Here is a 22,837-nt window from a genome sequence, read left to right on the forward strand (position 1 = left end):
GTATTTAAAAATATATGATTTCTGATTCTCTGAACGTCAATCTACCACGTGGCGAATAATAGATTAATCTCTAACGTTTTCCGTGTTTTGCACTTTCCTCCATGGCAATGGGCTTCTCCAAGCAAGCATAGTTGAAGACGCTGCTACCCATTATGAGTTTGCTCACCCATTATCATACTCTTCAGGGTCAGTATCTGTTTTTCTACAAAAATTGTAACTTTTATGATTTGGGTCTTTGATGAAGACAATAATTTTTCATTGCTTTGAATCAGGTGGGAAATTTTTTGGTTCTCTCTATGATGTGAAGAAGCAGAACCCCTTCCCTGACAGGGAATGTGTTGTAAGGGCTTCTGCAATAAGAAGAAAGAACCTTTCTGTGAAGAAGCTGAGCGATGATGAACAATCGCGTGAAAGAGCAGCACTGCGAATTCATGAGAGTTCATCTGACCAAAGGAAGGTACTGGTGGATGGGTCTTCTGCGGAAGATGATTATCTTCGAGTTCAAGAAGGTAGTGCAATGGAGTCGGTTGGTGTTCCTTCACGGAACACTGTGCTTCAGGCATGCATTTTCACTTCTGCGTTAATAGGGCTTCTGGGTCTTACAATTCGACAGGTATGCTTCAGCTATCTTACTTAGTTTCATTCGATTTTGTTATCGCGGATCAGTATTAGAATCTGATTATTGTCTTAGGGCTGCAAAATATTTCAGTTTCTGTATAAACAAAATTACCTATGTTGGGTTGCGGTTGCGGTTGCGGTTGCGGTTGCTTTTGAGTTGATAGTTATCTGGCTGTTACATGTTATTAACTGCAGTTATCTCATGTTGCATCAGTGGAAGGACTGCCAATCCATGACTGCTCTATGGAAGTACAATGTATAACTCATTAATGCCTGTCTTTCCAGTTTGAAAATTTTGGTTTATTATGCTCCATGAGATGATTAAAGCTGCATATCATGGAATGGAATGGAACAGTAAGTATGAGCCGCTCAGTACTTTGCATCAGGTTTGGGTTATGTTTAGTGGGAATGACCTACACTATAATGCTATTTGGAGACTAGAAATGGACTAAGAAGTGCTTTGCCTCAACTTTAGTAGTTGGAACATTGCTAGTGCTGTGTCATGATATTCATTTGGATGAATACTGAATAAGCTATTTCTCATCTTGTCCATTAGAACTTTACTTAAAACAAACCATAATTGCCTTGGTGCTTGTCGAGTAATAATAATTAAATCTTGAGATCCATCTTCCCATCCGCTTATGCTTTTGGGAGACTCTGGGAAGTGCTAAGTCCAGTGTTCAAAATTTTGCACGCGCCTATTAAAATATAAATGTTTCACATATTGGGCATCCCAAATTAAGGGGTAAGTCTGGCCCAGCTCTGAGGGGAGTTGTTGATACAATAATAATTAATAAACTATTGTAAGATTCTCTTGGGGTATATAGGGTGTTTCAACTATGCTTGATGCTGACATTAAATAAATACCTCTAACAATAGTTCAGGTCCTTCAGGATACATAATGAGGTTGCAGCCCCCCATTTGTTCCTTGCGCCATGCAAACAAGTTTTCTCTTCTAATTCATTAGGGTTTGAAATCAAGTTACATTTTTTGATGCAGAATCATCTGAACCTCCCCTTCCTGGTCTTTTCTTCCTTTTGATGTTATATTGCTTTAAAAAACTGTCACCGTTTTTCCTCTTATTTACAGTTGGTTTTGAGATGTGGCATCTTGAGTTAATTACAGGATTAGTTGTACTAATTTCATCCTCCCGGTACCTGCTATTGAGAACATGGCCGGATTTTGCTGAATCTACTGAGGCAGCCAATCAACAGGTACCTCTATTTGTTGTCATGCTTGTGTCTGTAGAAGACTTAGTAAAGCTTGTAATGTGTGTTCTCTCATCTCGACCAATAATCAAATAACAGAAATATTTGATGAATGGCTGTTGAAATTGTGTACAAAGTCTTTAGACTCATTTGTAATTCATTTAGAAGATAAGTTTTACTAATTTAAACCTGCTTCACATCAGATGCATGTTGGCCATCCATGTAGTACAATCCTCTGCCTTCATTTTTTTGACCCATTGTTGTTACGTGCAGGTCCTTACGTCACTTCAACCTCTAGATTACATTGTTGTTGCATTTTTGCCTGGGGTTGGTGAGGTGAGCAAGGAGAATGATTCTGTTTTCAGTTTAAGTCCATCCCAAACAAAGCATTAATTAATCATCTGTCTTTTCTTCTTTTGTTTTATTTATCAAAGTAACATCTCAATATAGTAAACATTAGTGCATTGGCTGCCCAGGAACTCCTTTTTCGTGGTGCCCTGCTTCCACTTTTTGGTATTAATATTGTGAGCATCGCGGTTGTTGCTGCCATTTTCGGTGCTCTACACTTGGGCAGTGGTCGAAAGTATTCTTTCGCAATCTGGTACTCACCATCTTGAATTTATTTAACTTACTGCATTTTCCTTTTTATAGTAGTGACATCACTTAGATCCTACGGCATATCATTTGTCCCTTTTCTGAGCATAAGATATTCCATGGTATCATGTTCAACTTTATTGTGTGATCAAAGCTTAACTAATCATTTCCCAATCTTGGATTTCATTAAAAAAACTGTAATTTGCATATAAAAAATGTTTAGTTGTGGAACTGCCGAACTGGTAAATCACTTCTCTTATGACTGCTGTTTTTTACATGACTTATCTCAGGGCAACATTCGTTGGGTTTGTCTATGGATATTCGACAGTGTTATCCTCAAGTATTGTTGTGCCAATGGCTTCTCATGTGTTAAACAATCTTGTTGGTGGCATCTTATGGCGCTACTCATTGAAGTCTAATCAAGTAGATGTCAAATGATCTTTATGTGCCCAACTCACTCTGTAATTTTTACTCGACAGTGGAAAGAACAACCGAATTATATACATGCACTAGAAATATATGTTACCAATTTCTGCGTATAGCACCTGCTTAATTCCTTGTGCAAGTGTTCGACGTCTGTTTTGGTCTGATAATGAAAATGGAATTTGTTATGATTCTTGTATGTTAATATGGTAGAGCATTCTCTCGACTCTTTCCTGAATTTCATTGCTCTTTATGCTAAAATAGTTTTTCCAATTGACAATTTTAGTTGGCATTTTCTGGTTAGTGTTTTCTCATTCCAAACTAGGGCCAGGCTGTCCAGCCCTTAAATTTTATGACATTTGCGGACCCTAGCATTTGTAGCAAGTTTCTGTGTGCCTTGCAGCAAGATGATTGTGATTCTTCAAGGATGATCAGATTAGCTAGTTGCTCGACAAACCTGTACTTCAGTTCTATCTCCGTTGATTGTGTACTCTCCATGAGATGTACGTCTTGCCTTCTTTGATTTTGATGGACTCTGTTGGATAGTTTGCAAGATGCTGGCTGACCTTGAACTGCAGACTGACTTATGCGATCTGTAAGAAAAAGATTGGTTCCGATGACTGGATATGGATACAGGTATAGGAAGGCTTAGTACATAAATGCAGTTCATCAACTCTTGGAGACAAGGTATGATATATATAAATATACAAGTATGTATGTATTATGGAATATGTTATTATTATAGGTATAGATTTGATCATATTTTTGGCTTCATGCATAATTACAGTTGATATAGTTTGATCACTTGATGCATTTCTTCTCTTTAAATTTCATACATAAATTTACATAAATATGAAACTCATTCAAATCTTTATTTTAGATCCCGTATTTAATTGATAAATTATCCTCCTTTCTATTTATAGATTTATCATCACTGTCCATCTTGTTTATAAGGAAAATGCTTGAGACACCCCATTAATGTGGAGTATTGAATGTTAAGTGGGCCCTACTCGTGTGTTTATAATCAATGGTTATTTTAATGCCACATAGATTTGGTGGTCTTTTGGGGGTTCACATTTTGGGATGTAGCATTGCTCTACTTATAATTTACATCCTTCCTTTTATATGTAGATTATATATTATACAAAGTTTCTTACCATATCATTGCTGCTTCACTTGTTTCAAGTTTGAACAGGCCCTATATATATATGTACATAGAAAAATCTTGAGAGGGCTCAAACACAATAAAGATACCCTTCTTGAATCATAAGAGTGACTGAGTGAGTACTAATTCGATTACCAAAATGAAGGCATCGTATTTGGCACTGGTGTTGCCCTTTCTGACCATCATTTGCTGTTGCAGTTTATAATGCAGAGAGTTTTGAGTATGTAATGATCATGGCTCACTTTGGTGTCAAAGCCATAGATTTAAAGGGTCACTGCCAGACTGCTTCCTTCTGCACACAGGGTTACTCTCTAGAAAATACAGCTTATAATGAAAAAGATGTAGAGTTGGCTTATGGTTGTTAATTTTTTTATAGGTAGGCTTTCTGGGAATTTATCCCTTCAAGAGATGAGAAAAAAAATTAGAGATTCATTTTCAGAGTTCATAAGCAATCACCTGTGTTGGATGCCTTAATAATTGGCTATTGATGACTTATGAACTGATAGGTTCTAGTGAGGGGGAGGGGATGCCAGAATGATTCCAGTTGAAATCTGTAAATCTAAACTGTTGGATGCATTGGATGCAACTTATGCTGTAGACTAGAGATTTAACAAACATCATGAACCAACGGTTTAGATTTACAGATTTCAATGATTTCAGTTGGAATCATTCCAGCCTCTCTATCCCTCTAGTGGGGTATTATTTGTGGTTATGCATTTGAAAAATGAGTAATGTGCGTAACATAGCTTTGATAGTTTAAATGTTTCTTGTGGAAATATACTGAAAGGGTTGTACTGAAAATTTTCCAAATCCCGTCCAAAAAAAAAAAGATGGGATGGGATCCTACCCGTCTTCTGCTCCGTAAGGGTATTAACGTATTAAAACCTCAACGATCCCTGTCGAAATAACAGGTGAGGATTTACTAGAGCATATACCAACATGTCAAGTGTGATAGAATACTCTCTCATCTCATTTTAGATCTTGATAACATGTCCTTTTTATCGTTTATAAATTAATCTTACAATGGTCGAAAAAGAACAAGAATCTAAGAAACTAAATGCTATAATAATGAGACAAATTAATTAAGAGGCCGCCATAAAGAATACGGATCGTTACGTATCCATAATGAAATCATCTATAAAAATTCATAATTTATGTGGCATGCTTATTAGGTAATATGACATAATAGCTTTTTATTTTATTTTATTTTTAAACTAAATTTTAAAATATTTTGTCTCTCAAAATACATATTAATTTCGAAAAAAATTACATATTCAGATTCAATATGTAAAACTCTTTCCAAAAAGATTCATTATTGATAGGTTTAACTTGAACGTTTTTAATTACATTGTTTTATTACATTATTTTTAAAATAATATATAAAAATCTACAACACTTAAAATAATGTAATTATGTAAAAAAAATAATAATAATAAGGGATTGTGTTAGAAGAAGATAATTATCACATGATTATGGACGGTTGGATAGTATATTATTTCCGAGGAGAATGACAACTAACAAATATTGTTTTAATATTTATTTTAAAATAAATTACGATTGGAGAGCTTCCATAAAAGTGGGCGCAGCCTAGGCAACCGCCTTAATTGCAGGCGGCTCTATACGGCCCTGCCAGTGTCCTCGTGCTGAAGACATGGACGTGCGCCACCTGCCAAGTGGCGGCCGTCACATACGACTGGATTTGGACGACTTGGAGTTGGAGGACTAAAAGGGTCAAAAAATGAAACGTGGAGTGCTACAAAACCTCGAAATTCTCGCCTTCCTGTCTGTTCAGTCAAACTCTGACCGTCGAGCTGGACCAATAAGAACTCATAGAAGCCAACTAAAATCTAAAAACTTCTACTTTCCCAATAACCACAACCCACATCCACACTCAAACAAACTTCCTCCACGATTTAAGTCTGATTAATCTGGAACTTTCCCTCAATGATTTAAGTCTGATTAATCAGAGGAGATGTAATACAACAGTGGTAGATCAGATATATGTAGATCCATTCACAGTCGATTATGTTGAATTAGTAGTGATTTAGCGGCAAAGAAGAAATGGCTGGCTGTGCCGTCAAAGGAGGCTGCCCCACAGATTACTTGGCCATTGCCATATCCGTCGTCGCTTTCGTTCTGTACGTACCCAGTTTTACGTTCCTAGCTTAAGATACTGACTTGGGGGGGATTTCATTTCTTGTTGTTTTGATGATTTTATTCGCTGATGGGTTGTTGGTATACAAGGATGGTTGTACCAGTGGTTGTGTTTATTGTAGAAATTGTTCTCGTTAATTTTAAAATGTTGATGTCAAAGTGTTTGCCTTTATGTCTCAATGAATTAGTTTCAGTTGGGATGGTCGGATGCTGCTGTTTTACGGTACTCGAAGTCTGTATTATTGTGTGAAAAGTTTGGTATATGCTACTTGGTGATGAATAGTTTGTTCTTGATTGATTAAGATAAGAAATGGTGAAAGTTGGAAACTGTTTTGTAGCACGGACTTGCTTGTCTGGTTATTTGCCACTCGATATGTATTGTTATGATTTATTCCTCTTGTCTTAATTGTTAATGCAAATTTATGTTCTCTCATTATCAGGCTTCTCTGGCGGGCAATTTTTCCATTTTTGGTTCATAAGCTTCCTCGTAGTAATAGCAGTGCCTTTTGGATTCCTATAATTCAAGTTTTCGCTAGCTTCAACCTTCTGTTGTCGATTGTGGTATAACGTAGATTTTATCTCCATTTTGTTATCTTCTTTAATTGCCTAACCCTCCAAAAGTTGAATAATGGGTACTAAGCAGTGAAATATTCTTTGTGCAGATGTCTGTCGATTTCATTAATTTTGAAAGAAGGCACTGGTGGCAATCTTGCTATTTTTGGGCAGGTTAGTTACTTAAGTCTTAAATTGTCAATAGAACATATTAATTTTTATTCCGTTTTGTCGGCCGCCACCTTTTTCTCTGGATGCTTATTTTTCACACAAGATTCTGAAGTATGATTCAATTCCAGGCTGGGTTGAAGGTCCCTTTGGATTTGGTCTGCTACTAGCCTGTCGCATAGCGCAGGCCTACCAACTATACTGCATATTTGTCAAGTAAGCAGACACTTTTTACTTGGTACATCAAATTTTGATTTACTAATTAATCATCCTTCTCAGCATGCAATTATCTAGCCACGAAACATTGATTTGAACCTGTTAGTGCTGTATCCCTCTAGTGAGATAGTGTCCTCTGGGTCAATTTTGGGCTTGGTGCCTCGACAGCATACATTTACCTGAAAGAAAGAGACCAAGTTTTGTTTGTTGCAAATAGTGGTAACTTGCTATTAATATTTCAGGAGGCGACTACCCCTTATCAGATCTTATGTTTTTCTTCTGCTAACTCTATTGCCATGGATTGCTGGGGCTGCAGGTAAGAATTTTTAAACGAAGCATCTCCCTTTTGTTTATTCTCTGTTTTATTCCCTAGGAAATCTTATGAGATTGCTCTCTATTTCATGTCCAATACAAATTCATCGAGTGGACATTAGATGCATGCACCCGCATACAAGAGCCGCACATATTTCAAAATTATTAGCTCATTTGGACACTTTATAATGATCACTCAGACTGTTGAAAATTTTGTTTCTACTTACAACGAGACGATTCTCCATATTTTTTTGTATTCTATATCCCTATTAGCAGCTTATGGATTCTTTGGAGCTAATTATTTGCACTGGAGTTATTTTTAACTCCTTAAACTTTCCTCTCTCCTATGCGATTTCTTTTTCTTTCTATTTGTTTTCTTAATGAGAACCATTGTGTGTAGTTATCCATGTAAGGAAGGCTTTTAATGATCGGTGTCACATGGGGACTCTTTGGATCATCCCGGCTGTCTCTCTTCATACATTGTTTGTTGCTGCTTTGGTTGGATTCACAGCAGCAATACGACATATAGAATTCAGATTTGATGAACTCAGGGACCTGTGGCGGGGAATTCTCGTTTTGGCATCAGCCATTGGTACTTCTCTGTTAGTAACTATACAAATTATTGTAATTCATATGTCTGATGGTAGTATTATTTATACAGAACAAATCATGATTTTTATTTAATTAGTTGATTAGTCATTTGCTTCAAAATCAACCAGTGTCTTGTGAAATGGAAATTGCTGCTGGACAATCTTAATACATAATGGTCTCAATTCTAGTATTAACATTGTTGGAAGTCGTTTCCTAGTTTTGGATCCATTTTGTCCTTTTGAAAGGAAGCAATGCATTGTTGGCGGATTGGGGATTACAGATGTAATGTGGTCATCATACTTCTGGCCAGAAAACTGTGATGTCCTGAAAATTAACATGGTGTTAGGTTAGATGGATAGTATGATGCCCTAATTATTACAGGATACCCGTTTACGCTTTGTGTTTTAACTTGTCATCTTTTCATACGTTTCAGGAGTATGGGTTACTTCTTATATTCTGAATGAAATTCATGATGACATTTCATGGCTTCAGGTCGTCTCCAGATTCTTTCTTTTAATCGCGGTATGCTTGGGTTGTTTTCTTCCTTAAATCTTTATTTACATGGTGGTATTGCTAATTTATCGAGAATCAAGTGATAATATCTTCGGCTTATGTGTATTTGCTAACATTTGTCAGGTAATACTCCACAGGCAAGTATCCTCATAGTGGTTTTCTTCTCTATATCAAGCTCACAGCCTCTGCTATCACAAATTAGTTTGAGGAGAAAAGATTCAAAAGAGGCTATAGAATTTGAAAGAATGGGTCAGGCTCTTGGCATACCAGATAGTGGATTACTATTGCAAAGAGAACCAGCAGTTATAGATCCCAATGAGTCGCTGGATAAGCTTCTCCTTGGCAAAAGATTCCGTCAGTCCTTCATGGCATTTGCGGACAGGTTTTCTATTCCTTCCAGGGCTCCAGTTATTTGGATTTCACTATCAGGGTGATATATGAATATTTGTCTGCTAATTGCAGTTGTTTGGCTGGCGAGAGTGTGCATTTCTACGATGAAGTGCATGAACGTGATAAGATTCCTGTAGATGACTCTGTAAGAAGGATCTACATGTCACGACATATTATTGAGAAGTACATAGTTGCAGGTTTGTGCATTTCACTTATATAAATGTGCCGCTGAAGATTGATTGACTAGTTATGTATATATTTCTTTCAGTCTTGGGCCTTCCACATAGCAGCATTCATGCAACTAAAAGCATTTTCTATGAGCTGCTGATTGCTTATGTCAATACAATGATTTTTGGACGACTATCCCTCAAAACATTTTGTATGTGCTAGGGTTTGGCCATGTAGTGAGGTTCATCCATCTTCATTTGCAAAAGAAAACAATAGATCTATTGCTAATTTTAAGCATTGTGCTTAATGGGCGCTTTTGATAAACGCATGTGGTCGCACACACAAAAGTAACACTCCTCACCTATCAACAATAGTATTCCTGTATTGCATACAGTTTTTTTTTAGGTTTTTTCCTGGAGCATATGATACTTCATGATATTGCACACCCTGATACTTTTCAGAAATTTTCATTGCACAGGTGCAGCCTTGGAGGTGAACGTATCTCATCGAACGCGACAAGAAATCTTGATGACTTTGGATCTTACACATCCCAATCTATTTAATAAAGCAATAAATGAGTTGATACAACTAATGAAAACAGTAAGTTGTGTACTTCTTCCAATACTAAACTTGTATCTATATTAGTATGAACTTGTGTTTGCATGCATACCTAAACTATTCCTTTCCTCTTCACCTTATCTTGAAGAACTTGGCAAAAGATTACTGGTCATCCATGTTTTTCATCAAGTTCAAAGAAGAAGCCCGCATGAGATCTAATGACCATGATTTGGAACAACTTGGCGGCTGGAACTTTTCGCCTAGGTTGAGTTCTGTCCATGGTGTCGATGATCCATTTCACCAAGAACATTTTCTTAAGGGCTCTGGCCGCGAAAGTGAAGAATCAGACCAACAGTGAGTCTAATATGAACCCTTCTGCATATTCATCAAACGGATGCTAATACCGTTATACTCCATTAGATATAAGAAGGTCCAAAGTATAAGATAGAAACCATCATGGCAGCAAGTAGAGGAAACATATTTTTTATGTCACACTTTTGTATATTGTTGTGGTAGAACCATAATTTCTTGATGGGAGCATTAAACATGCAGAGTTGCTTCAGGCCTGTTTGCAACCCAGATATCTTTAAGATTTTCCTTATATAAATTCAGGTAGTTGAGGAAACATAGTTTATGTTATCCTGTGTATACAGAACGCAACCTTGTGATATTATTGTCATAATTTCTTTATGAAAGTTTGAACTTGCAGAGCTGCTTCAGACCAGCTTGTGAGTATGAAATATAAATGCTTCTATATATTTAGGGTATCCATCAATACCAATAACTGAAGGGACCATCATGCACCATTGCCTCCCCCAATTTGTGCACTTTCCCTCATAAAAAAGTTGGCACCACTTTTATTGTATGTATCACAAATAATTTGTCTTTTGTCTGTCCTAAAAATAGGTATTGGCTTCTTTTTTAAGGAAGGAAAATGATTTTTCCTTCAATTTTTTCATTCCTATTTTAAATTCCATTATGCTGGCCGTTGGATGTTCAAAAGTCCTCTACACCTGTGGTTATGATCAATGAATACCAAGAATAGTATCATACAAGCTTGCTATTTGAATTAAGGATGTTCGTGATCGGTTTCGATCGATTATTTTTTGACAAATTTAACCGAAAAGGTGATCGGTTTTGTCAATTTATTTTGCTTTTTGTTGGTCTTTTTGGTTTGGTTTTTAATGGAGAAATGTATACATTTTTTAAGAAAAATTAAAAAACCAACAAGCCGATTTCGGTTTTGGCGGTTTTTTCAATAGCCATACTTTGGACATTTGATATATGTCTAAACTTGGGTCATCAAACTCATACGCACATAAATTTTTCATCTAATTACAGAATAAGTTGAGCGAAATGAATGTCTGACGTAACACATGGATTGAGAATTAAATTGAGAGAGATATATATATATATATATAAAGTAATAAGCGGGGATGAAAATGATAATGGGCTAGTTTGGTAGAGCATTTGCAAAGTAGCAGATATTCTAGCAGAAATGGTGGTAGCAGAAATGTTGGACAATTTTAGTAGCAGATATGCTGCTTGAATGCTGGGTAGGTGTTTGGTTGAATTTTTACTATTAACATTTGTGTTGTGTAGCATATTGGATAAATTACGTGCAGGGGTATTAGACATTTTAATTGTATACCTGTATACAAACATACAAATTTTATAAAATCAATAAATGTATTTAAATTAATTGAAGAAAATAATAAATTATAAAATAATTAATAAATTACCAAGTTAATTAAATTATTTGGTAAGGGTATACATTATTTGGTAAGTTAATTAAATTTTATTAGGTCATCTAGGGGTATATCTGGTAAATCAACAATATACTGGGGGCAAGATTGGGAAAAGCTGGATAAAAAATGTAAAATTGTTCTTTGATGGAGCATTTCACAAAGTAGTATAAATGCTGCAAGAAATTGCCTCGGAATATGTGTCACAAATTGTTGTTTGGTTGACATGGAGCATTTAGTATAAATGCTCCAAAAAAGGCTGATCCAAACGGGCCAATAACTCAACACTCATTTCAATGCTATTAAATAACATCATACCCAAAAAAGGGTTGGTGTGTTCATAACCATATCATATGGATGTTCAGTGGTACATATCCCAATGTGTGTGGCTCTGTGAATGTGGGTGCAGATATGAATATGCATATTTTTATACCGAAGAGAGCAGAGTTGGCAAAAGCAAAAAAGGAAGAAAATGCAGTCCACATGCATCGACCACCTCAAAACACAACCTATACACTCCTCCTCCTCCTCCTCCTCCTCCTCCTCCTCCTCCTCCTCCTCCTCCTTGTTCAATACGTAAATGAGTTTATGGGATAAAGACACGGTACATACACCGACACAGTGACACCTATGACAGAAGCATTACATTACTTTTATTTTCTTATGTAATGTAATCCTTTACGGTGGAGCTAAGAGGACTAATGTTCTGCTTAGTCAGATTGATTTTGGTAGCCTAATGTGAAGCAAACTACACCAGCTTAAACGGCTTATGGGTAATGAGTCAGTTTATGGGCTCTCTCTCTCTAGTCTCTATCCACGACAGAAATATAAACCTAACTGACTTTGTTTTTATCGAGGAATTTTATGATTTGACGTCCCATAAATTCTCAACCATAAATTCCCAACTAACTGTTTTTAAACCCTAAACTCCCAACTGTTTTGATCGCCTCACTCTCTAGTCTATTTGGATCCCCACAAAATGATTCATCCTCAGCTTTTTCCATCTCATGCTATACTTACTGAAACTCTATTTTCATAACCAAACTGGTGATGATGCAACGAAGGTGGCAAAAAGGATTCCCTATGACGGTGTAGCATTTTGGTGCAACAAAAAATTCTAGAAAAATCTAAAAAGTTTATAAATTTGTAGTATTTTGTATGACGAATGTAATGATATATTATATTTTTTGTTTGAAATAAAAATCAAATTCATTCATATCAAAACATCGAGTGTTTTGAGTTTATATCTAACGATTTAGAATTGTCATATCGATCACAAATGAATTTGATTTTTGTTTCAAACAAATTTAAATAAATATATCTTTCAATTCGTTATACAAAACTATATATTTATAATTTTTTTCTAAATTTTTTAAAATTTTTTGGTGCACCGATCATATGACCTAGACAAATGGTGCACATGTCCTACCCAACCGAGACGTGACTAAAGGGATCATCCCCATTGCCTATCTCAATTTGGCAATTTGTGCAGTTTCCCTCATAAAAAGTGAAAAAGTTTGGCTGAAATTATTTCACCAATTCTATCAAATATGCACCACTGAATCATGGGATGTAGTGTTGTCAAATCCAATGCAACCATGCATTGAATGGTGGAGATTTGGTGAAATTGGTTGGACTAATTCCAGCCCCCTATCCCCATAAAAAGCCAGCCCCACTTCTATTGTATCGTAGAAACAAATTTGTATTTTTTGTCTTATAAATATATTTTTTGACCTTTTTTTTAAGGAAGGAAAATGATTTGTCCTACAATTTTTTATTACTATTTTAAACTCCATTTGCTGGCCCTCATTGAATGTTTAGGAGGTTCTACATCTGTCTTTATGATCGCAAGCATTGTCCCCTAATATTTTATTCCCGTCTAAAATTCCATTTAGCTTTAGTTGGTCATTTGATGTTTAACAAGCCCTACATCTGCGCTTATGATCAATGGAAAATTATCCGAAAGTTGAAACCAATGGATGATTAAATCGACTGAATAATCAAAATAATCGTTGAAAACTGATCGAAACCGATCGTTTACACCCTTACTCATATCACGTGGATTGATGATTAAAATGAGAGATAATATTTGAGCGACGACTCCTTATTCGATGCGTAATAGGTGGGGAGAAAAAATAATGATAGCAACTCAACACGCATTTTCAATGCAATTAAATAACATCATGCCCAAAAAACAATGGGTGATCATATCATATGGGTGCTCAGTGGTCATATGTATATATATATATATATATATATATATATACAGAAATTCTCCTATGTGGACCAAAAGTGTGGACCAAGTTTGTGGACTTGTTTTTCAACCATAGATGTGATGGGTCCCATAATAAATGTGTGGCCCCCACTTATGTTGTGATTGATTACAACCATTGGATTTTGGTCCACAAACTTGGTCCACACTTTTGGTCCACATAAGAGAATTCCTGATATATATATATATATATATACAGTTTTTCTCTTATGTGCACCTACCATGTGAAACGTATTGATGGGAATCAAAATAGGATGAGAATTGTTATTGAGGACAACTCACCTAATCGAATGACTTGTAGCTGTAGGAAATTTGAATCTTATGGAATTATATGTCGACATATATTTGCAGCTTTCCCCAAGATGCAACTTTATGCTCCATTACCTGATATGTATGTCCTGCGTAGATGGACGAAATCAGCAAAAAGTATTGCCTCAACTTCTATTGGAAGTAGTGACCATAGTATTGTTATGCATCACAATGAATTGCGCAAGCTTGCTTCGAGTGTTGTTGAGGCCGCTTTGGTCAATTATGACACATATATACCTGCATCAGAACATTTGGAGTCCCACCGCTGCAAGCTCAACACGATGACACCAACTGATAGTGGTCAATCTTCTGCATCTATTATCGATGCTTCAAAACGAGTTTACAATGAACCCGAAAAGGTTAGAGCAAAAGGTTGTGGGAAAAGACTCAAGGGAGGTAAAGAAATTGCTAGTAAGAACAAGAGTAAAAGGCATTGTAATGGTTGCGGGTTAGTGGGGCAAGAACATGACAAAATGAATTGTCCTTATGTCAATTCTACGTAAGTATAGTTGTTTTGTTTATATATTTGATTTTTGGTTTCAATGAAATGTTTATAGTAATTAAAATTTTTTTGTTGCAGGAATGGAGGAACATGATTATTCAGTGGCTTATACTTAGTAACTGGCTTGGCACTCTTTATTGAACTGATTATGAAGTTTGTAACCAACTGGCTTTGCACTCTTTGTTGAACTGATTATGAAGTTTGTAACCACCACGCTTTGCACTCTTTATTGAACTGATTATGAAGGGTTACAACTGGCTTTGCACTCTGTATTGAACTGATTATGAAGTTTGTAACCACCTGGCTTTACACTCTTTATTGAACTGATTATGAAGTTTGTAACCAAATGATTTTTTTCTTTAGTTTAATGTGATATGGATGATGTACTGGTAAAGATGTTTTGTGTTGGTTGGTTATGAAGAACATTCGTGTAGGCATACATGATGCAGGTACTATTTGTGATGAAAGGATGTTAATATGAAGAGGTCATATTTTCATAATCTGTTAGCAATGCTCGCAGTAGAATGAATACAACCATCCTTGTTACTAATCCAGCTCAAAGAATGAAAGAATACAACCAGCCTTGTTACTAACTCAGCTCAAAGAATACAGCCATCTTTGTTACTAATCCAGCTCAAAGAATGAAAGAATACAACCAAATTGAACATGGTAAAGGTAATTTACAATAACAATCCAAACAATCTATTTAGTTGTATCATATACTAAAAAGCCCTCTCATCTTGCGTTCAATAAGCAGACACTCCAAACCTTACCTCTTATCCATTACTTGACAAATTAAAATTGGGTATCAGATAACCCCTCCTCGGGAACAACAGTCCTCAATTGGAATTCATCAAAATATGTATCTCCTAAATCCTCCTCCCTCGATACTGAATTTTGACCTAAGCTTAAACCCATCAGAACAATAAACCTTTGACGGCAATCAATTACACTTTCTGCTTTCCTCGTCCATATCTCGTAACGGAAACTATGTACAAGTCCAACCTTAGAAGCACTGTCCACCTGCTTTCACGATGGCCACTAGGTCGTCTCCGTCGCACCACCTGCACGGTTGAGCAAATCCAACTAGTTCTTGATTCACTAAGTTTGCTGGGTCATCGCCGGTGCGAACGGAAAGAGGGAATTGAGATATCATTATACCACCACCTTGATTCCCTGAGAGATCGTGGAGAGAAGAAATTTAGAGAGAATTTTGGAGAGAGGAAACGAAAGGGAGATTTCGTGTCAGATCGTGTGGAAGGAAGATGGCGCTTTAGTAGTTGGGTTAGACATTATGGGTTTCGGGTTAAAACTTGCCTTTCATCTGCAACCGTTGAGCAGATCCAATGGTTATAAATTTGGTCCACAAACTTGGTCACACAAGAGAAAAACTTTTATATATATATATATATATTTATATTTATATACTGTAGAGGGCAGAGTAAGCAGAAAAACAAGAAAATGCAGTCCACATACATTGGCCACCTCACAACACAACCTTCACAGCTTCTTCTTTTTCTTCTTCTTCCTTCATGTCTTGGCCTCCTCTTCCTCCTCAAACACACCTTCTACCTCCTCAGATGGGTCTACGCTACCTTCTTCAGATCCCACAAAGACCTCAAAAGGTACGGCCAATGGGCCCTAATCACCGGAGCCACAGACGGCATAGGCAAGGCCTTTGCATACCAACTAGCCCTTGATCATGGCCTAAACCTGATCCTAGTCAGCAGAGACCCCATCAAGCTCAATGCAGTCTCATCTGATATCCAATCAACATTCCCAAACATCAAGACCAAAACCCTTGTGTTCGATTTCACAAGTTGTAATTATGGTGGTTTTGGGGTTATTGAAGAGGCTGTGAAGGGTGTTGATGTGGGTGTTTTGATTAATAATGTTGGGATTACGTACCCGAAAGCTAATTATTTTGATGAGTTGGAAGAGAAAGTGTGGAAGGACATTGTTAGGGTTAATTTGGAAGGGACGACTGGTGTTATCAGAGCTGTTTTGCCTGGGATGATTGAGAGGAAGAGAGGTGCAGTTGTTAGTATTGGCTCTGGTGCTGCCATTGTTGTTCCTTCACATCCTCTCTACACCATCTATGCTGCCACAAAAGCGTAAGTGCATTATTTAATAATTGTGTCTTAATTAGTTTTCCTTCAAATTTTCTACAAATGCTAGATCCTAGATCCTTCTCTTTTCTGGTCACCTTTTGCTTTTAGTAATGAGAACAGAATTCATTCAATATAGAGTTTAACGTAGAAAACTGATTGCAAGTATCCCAACACATATTTCATATTAGTTAGGAGTCTGATCATCACATAACCACACACATCCCAACATTGATCTCTCTTCCTTTCGCATTTAATGCGCTTATAATTGGTATAGAGTAGTTACTTTGGATTGGGATCCCGAGGGCGCGTAGAGTGTTAAAAAAACCTAGAAACCGAACCTCGATCTCTAAACCGACTGATTGTTCAGTTATTTTTAAAAAAATTACTTAGAATTGATTGAAATAACCGTCGATAACCAATCAATTGAACGGTTAAATTTCTATTTAAAAAAAATGAAAAAACCGATTGTAACAGACATTATACCAATAATGTGTTAGAATTATAGAGAGGGAAAAATTAGGTATGAAATCAATTGTTACGTATTTGGTGAAACATATAACTGACGGATGCTTATAAGCTGTGGAAAATATATTTTCTTTTTAATTTTTAAGTTTTTTGGTGTCACATTAACAAGGATCAATTTGGCTTGACTATGGTGCAGCTACATTGATCAACTATCAAGGTGTCTGTATATTGAATACAAGCATTGTGGGATTGATGTGCAGTGTCAGGTACTCTATTTCTTAGTATTAATTTTACATTACTCTGTATACTACTATAATCAATAATAATGTATTAATGTGTGCCTGCTCTTTAACAGAAGCAATTAATTTTCAGGTACCACTTTATGTTGCAACAAAAATGGCATCCAACGTAGCATTCATTGAGGGCCCATCGTTGTTTGTGCCAAGCCCAGAAGAGTATGCAAGAGCTGCAATGTCTAGAGTGGGCTACGAACCACGGTGCATACCTTACTGGGCTCATGCCGTCCAGTCTTTCTTGGCCCAGTTAGTTCCAGAGCCCATCCTAGATGGTTGGCGTCTCTCCATTGGGATCCGCAGGAGGGGAAGTGACAAACTTGGCCCACTAGATTTACAAGTTAAGTAGGCTTGTGTAGCTAGGCCCATGGGCTTTAGCCTAATAACTGATTACCTAATAGATGGTATTAATTAAGACTCGATTTAAGCCATGCCGGGAAGATTGAAAATGTAGGGCATGTCACTTTGTGTTGTTGATAATGTGATTGTTGAGTTGTTTATTTTTTAAAGGTCATGGAGACCGAAATATATTCATTAACCTAGATTGAGAAAGAATTTGCGACCGTAGGGCACTTGAGCCACCACAAAAATAGATTACAATTAAGAGGACAAAAATAGAAAAACACGGAACACAAAACCGTATTTAGTAGTAATTGCAACTCAAGGGTGGTATCTGCTAGTAACCTAATTTCTACACACTGGAATGATTGAGACTCCACATTTCTAGTTGCCAACATGTTCAAGTAATTGCTAAAATTATTTCAGTCTGGGTGCACAAGTAGACTACTGCCCTAGAGGTCTGGTTAGGAAAATTTTAACTGTACACAAACTTCATGAAGCACAACAGAGACAATAACACCAACTCAAAGCAACAAAGATGGCTCTAATCAAACAGAGAGAATCCCATATCTTTGTCCTCGCTCTCCTTTTCAGGCTTCTTCTCCTCTTCCTTCTTCTCTTCAGCAGCAGGAGCTGAGCCACCACCTCCTGGAGCCGCTGTTGCAGCTACTGCACCACCAACAGCAGAACCACTGACAACCTCCTGTGAGAAACATAGTGAACTTCATATTAATACCAAAATAAATGAAACCCAAGCTTTTCATCAGTGGTAAGCAAGGATTAAGAACAGCAGATGCTTTCCAGCAGCATTGTGAATTATAAAAGAGATTCCACAGAGATACTCAAACACAATGGACAACACCAATTTCTTTTGCTGGTCAATTATTGATGTTTAAGCTCCAAAAGCAAAGCTTCATCATTTTAAAGGGCAAATTTTTATAAAAAGCTCGGCATGTTAAAGATTATGGCCATGAAAAACCATTTCGTACAACTTATTGAAACATATCCGTTACTGTGTTCCTTTGCTGGTAATGATTCATACATGACTGAAATGTGGCATAATTTTCCATCAATTGAGTCTGTTTACTCAGCAAAAATACCCCACAAATTCTTAATCAGGTTGTCTAATTGCAGAAAACTTTAGTAAAATAGTTCTACCGCAGTTGTTCAAAAAAGTGTAAGTACAAAAAGAATCCATATATAAAGGTAAACATACCTCACATCGTAATTGAACCTCTCTGTCAATAATCTCAGTCTATTACCTTTCCGGTCAGCTTCTGCGGAAAGTAAGGTAAATTATCAGAATGTTGATTAAAGACGAGGAACACTGCATATAACACAGCAGTTATCCTGATATTCTCTACATTCGCTTTTGACGGGTAGTTCTTCCTACACTCTTCATGCCATTGCAGAATTTTATTAAATGAAAGAATGATAAGGCAGAAGAAAATTTTACTAAATGAAATGAAAATTACAAATATGCAGATAGAAAAGAGATACCTGAGAGCCCATGGAAACAGGAGGTCTGAAGATTAGTTCTCTGGGTTTGCTGGTGTTGAACTGAAATAGAGCTCAGTTGTGAACATGGGTTGCATTCAGTAGGTAATGTGGCTCAAGTTCAAGGCTTTCCTGCATAAGTTAAAATTTAGAAATACAAGCCAGGTTGAGTGAAGCAAACTCAACAAGTCCTACAGAGTATACCAAAGAAACATGTCAAGCATTGGAAACGAAACTCATATTTTCTCGTCAATTAGAAAGGAAAAAAAAAAAGAAGCTAAACTGAACTCTTACACATGTTTAACTTAAAAACATAATATCTTTTCAGTAGAAACAAAGATATCCTGTTTTTTCATCATTTTTGATATGTAAATATACTACATTTTTACCTTTGAAACCTCACATTCTCAGAACCCAAGGCATCTCTTAGGGCTGCATAACCATTTGCGAGACGAAAGGCAGTCATGTCTGTTTTATTGTGTCAGATTAAAGCTGGAAAATCATCCACAAACAAGTCAAACATCAATATCAATTGAAATCCTGGAATCCAATGGCATATCCACTAAACTCAGAAATATGAAAATCTAACAACCACCAGAATTATCATAGAACTAAAGGAAGCACTTACATGGGAGAGCTCCAAGTGCTTTAGTTCGAACAGTAACATGTGGATCTGAAACAAAATTGCAAAGGAGATGTTCTAAGCCATTTGCTTCCACGACAAGTTATTGACTCCGTGGATTGTTCTGGACAATGGTTGTTACAACCTCTACGGCTTTCGTGCGAATATTTGCATGGTAGTCCTCAGCCAACAACTTGACTAAATTTCAACAATTACCTCACCACTCACTTAAGAATAATAGGTCTCATGCATGCATCAAAGATCAAGTTGACAGTAGCATACAAAGTTTTTTGGAAACTGATTTTTCATATGCATCATTAAATAACAAGTCCACTAGCATCTCCGCAGTAGATGCATCTCCATAGAAACCCCTAGCAACCAATTCTTGAAGAAGCTGCATTGCCAAAGTTATGTTGTTGTTGTGGAGAAATCCTCGGATGATTGCATTATAAATTTTGCCATCTGGGGAGCAACCAATACCTTCCATTTCTCTGAGGAGTTCGTATGCTTCAGTTAAGTGACCTTCTCTACAGACGCCATTAATCAAGATTCTGTACGCCTTAATATCTGGACTTAGGCCCTTGATAGCCAAGCTGGAAAACAAGTCCCTTGCAATATTAAGTTTCCCACCTTTAATTAAACCATCAATGATGATGCTATAAGTTACAATATCAAGTCTCAACACACTTTCCTGCATTACTTTAAACAAAGTCAATGCCTCATCAAGATGCCCATGCTTGCATAAACCATCCAATAGAGTTGAGTAAGTTATCAAGTCTGGAGTATGACCACGTGCGCACATCTCCTTAAGAAGATTTTTTGCCGCTTGAACTTTGCCTACCTTGCATAATCCACTGACAAGGGTAATGTATGTACCGTCATTTGGAGAGCAATCAGTACCTTCCATTTCCCTAATGAGCTCATATGCTTCACTTAAGTGCCCTTCTTTACAGAGGCCATTGATCAAGATATTATATGTCTTTACATCAGGATTTGGGCCCTTGATAAACAAGCTGGAAAACAAGTTCCTTGCAATATTAAGCTTCCCAGCCTTACTTAAACCATCAATGATGGTGTTATAAGCTGTAATATTAAGTTCCAATCCACTTTCCTGTATTGATTTAAACAAAGCTAATGCCTCATCAAGACACCCGTGCTTGCATAAACCATCCAACAGAGTCGAGTAAGTTATCATGTTTGGAGTACGGCCGCTTGCACACATCTCCTTAAGAAAATTTCTTGCCACTAGAACTTTGCCTACCTTGCACAATCCACTTATAAGGGTATTGTATGTACATTCATCTGGAGAGCAACCATTACCTTCCATTTCCCTGATGTGCTCATATGCTTCAATAAAGTGTCCTTCTTTACAGAGGCCATTGATCAAGATATTATAAGTGTTTATATCAGGATTTGGGCCCTTGATAAACAAGCTAGAAAACAAGTCCCTTGCAACATTAAGCTTTCCGCCTTTACTTAAACCATCAATGATGGTGTTATAAGTTACAATATGAAGTTCTCGCCCACTTTCTTGCATTACTTTAAACAAAACCAATGCCTCATCAAGACACCCATGCTTGCATAAACCGTCCAATAGAGTCGAGTAAGTTATCAAGTTTGGAGTTTGACCACATGCACACATCTCCATCAGAAGGTCTTTTGCAGCTTGAACTTTGCCTACCTGGCAATATCCACGTATGATCGTGGTGTAAGTAACAACATTGGGTTGAAAACCATTATCCACCATCTCATTAAAAAATCTCACAGCATGTTCTGCTTTACCCTCAGCACGCAATCCCTTGATGATGGTGTTGAATGTTGCGGGATCAGGATGGAGACCAAGTTTCAAGATTTTTCCCAAAAGAGAAAACCCAAAATCCACACGCCTCAAACAACAAAAGCAATTCATCAATATATTAAAAGTATATATATCGTGCTTGATACCAAAGAGCTCCATAGATTTAGCCAGTGAAATTACCACTGAAGAGTGATTCATCTTCACTATTGAACCAAACAATCGATTAAATTGGACTGTAGAAGGTGGAGGATGCATATGAACCATCCGATTAAAGCAGTCAACAGCATCATCGATGCCGTTGAATTCAAAATTGCGGTTTTTTATGGAAGATTTGGAGGAATGAAAAGAGGCCGATCTGAGAGACGTACGAAGGGAGGAGTAATTCAGATAAGTCATACCTGAAGAAGAAGAATAGAAGCGGACAATGTAGTGAACATAGAAGCTCTTCTTCTTGGCATCATCGTCTGCTTCAGTTCTTTTGTGCGAAAGAGGGACGTCTAGGCGCTAGCAAGTGTTGGGTGTGATTCGGGGGAGTCGTTTCTTGCAGAACCTGCCGTTAGGGCTTACTGATGTGACTGAGAACTGCGGCGTATAGGTATAGTATAGTATAATGGGATTGTGTTCATCAGTCTTCCTTGTATTCTAGAGTAGTATAGCCCCTTCTCTGCCATTGTCCATTGATATCCGTCTCTGGGTTGTTTTGGTATATAGGGTTTATGCGGCGAAAAGTAACCTAAAAGAAGAAGCCAACGAGCCCAAGTAAAACTTTAAAGAAAATGCCCACTCTCAACTGGCCCATGTTAGCAGCCCAAACCAGCCCCAGACACCTGGCAAAGGCAGCCCAAAACATAATAACCAACCTGGCCCAACAGATAAGAAGCCTACTAGTCCGTAAAAAGAAAAAGCCCAGCCCGCACCCAGCAATTTATGTAATGAAAGTATTAACAAAATCATGTTTGAACTTTGAACCATGAAAAAAAAAAACAAAAATTAAGTTTGCTTTCCCATCTTTGGTTACAGACTTAAAAAGAAATTTACTTTATTATTACATAGAACATATTTTAATAATCGAGAATCAACTCCTAAACTAACGATTAAGAGATCTCAAACTCGTACATGAAATTGTTATGTAATTGTAACAAAGACAATTTTTTTTTTTAGAAGAAGAAATTCATTAAGAAAAGGAAATAGCTACAAACAAAGTTGACGGCCCCGCACAACAAGGGCCTCAATTTGCACAAGGCATTCAGCCCT

At 36.9% G+C, this 22,837-nt stretch overlaps 5 protein-coding genes across 9 annotated transcripts; 4 read left to right on the top strand and 1 right to left on the bottom strand.

Moving 5' to 3' along the window:
* The first annotated feature begins 32 nt into the window (after positions 1-32).
* On the top strand, positions 33-4,747 carry LOC120000841. Of its 4 annotated transcripts, XR_005468667.1 has the most exons (9): positions 33-186; positions 273-613; positions 814-874; positions 1,708-1,832; positions 2,100-2,162; positions 2,303-2,427; positions 3,247-3,530; positions 4,030-4,123; positions 4,207-4,731. XR_005468667.1 is itself a non-coding variant. In XM_038849001.1 (7 exons), the coding sequence occupies exons 1-7, from the start codon at positions 153-155 to the stop codon at positions 3,272-3,274; spliced, it is 777 nt and encodes a 258-aa protein (XP_038704929.1). In that variant the 5' UTR covers positions 33-152; the 3' UTR covers positions 3,275-4,747. The 4 variants fall into 4 exon arrangements, 2 of the variants coding, with proteins under 2 accessions (XP_038704929.1, XP_038704928.1); XR_005468666.1 differs by having other exon boundaries at positions 4,030-4,734; XM_038849001.1 differs by having other exon boundaries at positions 3,247-4,747.
* Positions 4,748-5,852: 1,105 nt separating this feature from the next.
* LOC120000495 (regulator of G-protein signaling 1) lies at positions 5,853-10,349 on the top strand. Its single transcript, XM_038848590.1, has 11 exons — positions 5,853-6,146; positions 6,603-6,723; positions 6,825-6,888; positions 7,014-7,098; positions 7,341-7,414; positions 7,811-8,002; positions 8,435-8,523; positions 8,652-8,896; positions 8,977-9,101; positions 9,551-9,672; positions 9,779-10,349. The coding sequence occupies exons 1-11, from the start codon at positions 6,070-6,072 to the stop codon at positions 9,986-9,988; spliced, it is 1,404 nt and encodes a 467-aa protein (XP_038704518.1). The 5' UTR covers positions 5,853-6,069; the 3' UTR covers positions 9,989-10,349.
* Positions 10,350-13,901: 3,552 nt separating this feature from the next.
* On the top strand, positions 13,902-14,574 carry LOC120000615 (protein FAR1-RELATED SEQUENCE 9-like). The gene is made up of 2 exons (XM_038848737.1): positions 13,902-14,352; positions 14,537-14,574. The coding sequence occupies exons 1-2, from the start codon at positions 13,902-13,904 to the stop codon at positions 14,572-14,574; spliced, it is 489 nt and encodes a 162-aa protein (XP_038704665.1).
* Positions 14,575-15,919: 1,345 nt separating this feature from the next.
* LOC120000616 (very-long-chain 3-oxoacyl-CoA reductase-like protein At1g24470) lies at positions 15,920-17,730 on the top strand. Its single transcript, XM_038848740.1, has 3 exons — positions 15,920-16,572; positions 17,231-17,300; positions 17,407-17,730. The coding sequence occupies exons 1-3, from the start codon at positions 15,920-15,922 to the stop codon at positions 17,674-17,676; spliced, it is 993 nt and encodes a 330-aa protein (XP_038704668.1). The 3' UTR covers positions 17,677-17,730.
* Positions 17,731-17,954: 224 nt separating this feature from the next.
* On the bottom strand, positions 17,955-22,321 carry LOC119999326 (pentatricopeptide repeat-containing protein At3g22470, mitochondrial-like). Of its 2 annotated transcripts, XM_038846828.1 has the most exons (6): positions 21,982-22,320; positions 19,792-21,671; positions 19,553-19,655; positions 19,167-19,295; positions 18,883-18,943; positions 17,955-18,369 (listed from the first exon to the last, which is right to left on the bottom strand). In XM_038846828.1, exon 2 carries the CDS (start codon positions 21,530-21,532, stop codon positions 20,048-20,050), a length of 1,485 nt encoding a protein of 494 aa, XP_038702756.1. In that variant the 5' UTR covers positions 21,533-21,671; positions 21,982-22,320; the 3' UTR covers positions 17,955-18,369; positions 18,883-18,943; positions 19,167-19,295; positions 19,553-19,655; positions 19,792-20,047. The 2 variants fall into 2 exon arrangements, with proteins under 2 accessions (XP_038702756.1, XP_038702755.1); XM_038846827.1 differs by having other exon boundaries at positions 19,792-22,321.
* Positions 22,322-22,837: the final 516 nt, after the last annotated feature.

This window comes from Tripterygium wilfordii, chromosome 6 (assembly GCF_013401445.1).
Source record: "Tripterygium wilfordii isolate XIE 37 chromosome 6, ASM1340144v1, whole genome shotgun sequence".
Classification (NCBI taxonomy): domain Eukaryota; kingdom Viridiplantae; phylum Streptophyta; class Magnoliopsida; order Celastrales; family Celastraceae; genus Tripterygium; species Tripterygium wilfordii.

Excerpts from the sequence above, each read along its gene's own strand:
- LOC120000841 (XM_038849000.1), top strand. The coding sequence starts at position 153 with ATGAGTTTGCTCACCCATTATCATACTCTTCAGG. Across the intron at positions 614-813 it reads TGGGTCTTACAATTCGACAG|TTATCTCATGTTGCATCAGT; the intron begins GTATGCTTCAGC and ends TATTAACTGCAG. Across the intron at positions 1,833-2,099 it reads CTGAGGCAGCCAATCAACAG|GTCCTTACGTCACTTCAACC; the intron begins GTACCTCTATTT and ends TGTTACGTGCAG.
- LOC120000495 (XM_038848590.1), top strand. The coding sequence starts at position 6,070 with ATGGCTGGCTGTGCCGTCAAAGGAGGCTGCCCCACAGATTACTTGGCC. Across the intron at positions 8,003-8,434 it reads CGTTTTGGCATCAGCCATTG|GAGTATGGGTTACTTCTTAT; the intron begins GTACTTCTCTGT and ends CATACGTTTCAG. Across the intron at positions 9,102-9,550 it reads TGAGAAGTACATAGTTGCAG|GTGCAGCCTTGGAGGTGAAC; the intron begins GTTTGTGCATTT and ends TTCATTGCACAG.
- LOC120000615 (XM_038848737.1), top strand. The coding sequence starts at position 13,902 with ATGAGAATTGTTATTGAGGACAACTCACCTAATCGAATGACTTGTAGC. Across the intron at positions 14,353-14,536 it reads TGGGAAAAGACTCAAGGGAG|GAATGGAGGAACATGATTAT; the intron begins GTAAAGAAATTG and ends TTTTTGTTGCAG.
- LOC120000616 (XM_038848740.1), top strand. The coding sequence starts at position 15,920 with ATGCAGTCCACATACATTGGCCACCTCACAACACAACCTTCACAGCTT. Across the intron at positions 16,573-17,230 it reads ATCTATGCTGCCACAAAAGC|CTACATTGATCAACTATCAA; the intron begins GTAAGTGCATTA and ends ACTATGGTGCAG. Across the intron at positions 17,301-17,406 it reads GGATTGATGTGCAGTGTCAG|GTACCACTTTATGTTGCAAC; the intron begins GTACTCTATTTC and ends ATTAATTTTCAG.
- LOC119999326 (XM_038846827.1), bottom strand. The coding sequence starts at position 21,979 with ATGACTTATCTGAATTACTCCTCCCTTCGTACGTCTCTCAGATCGGCC.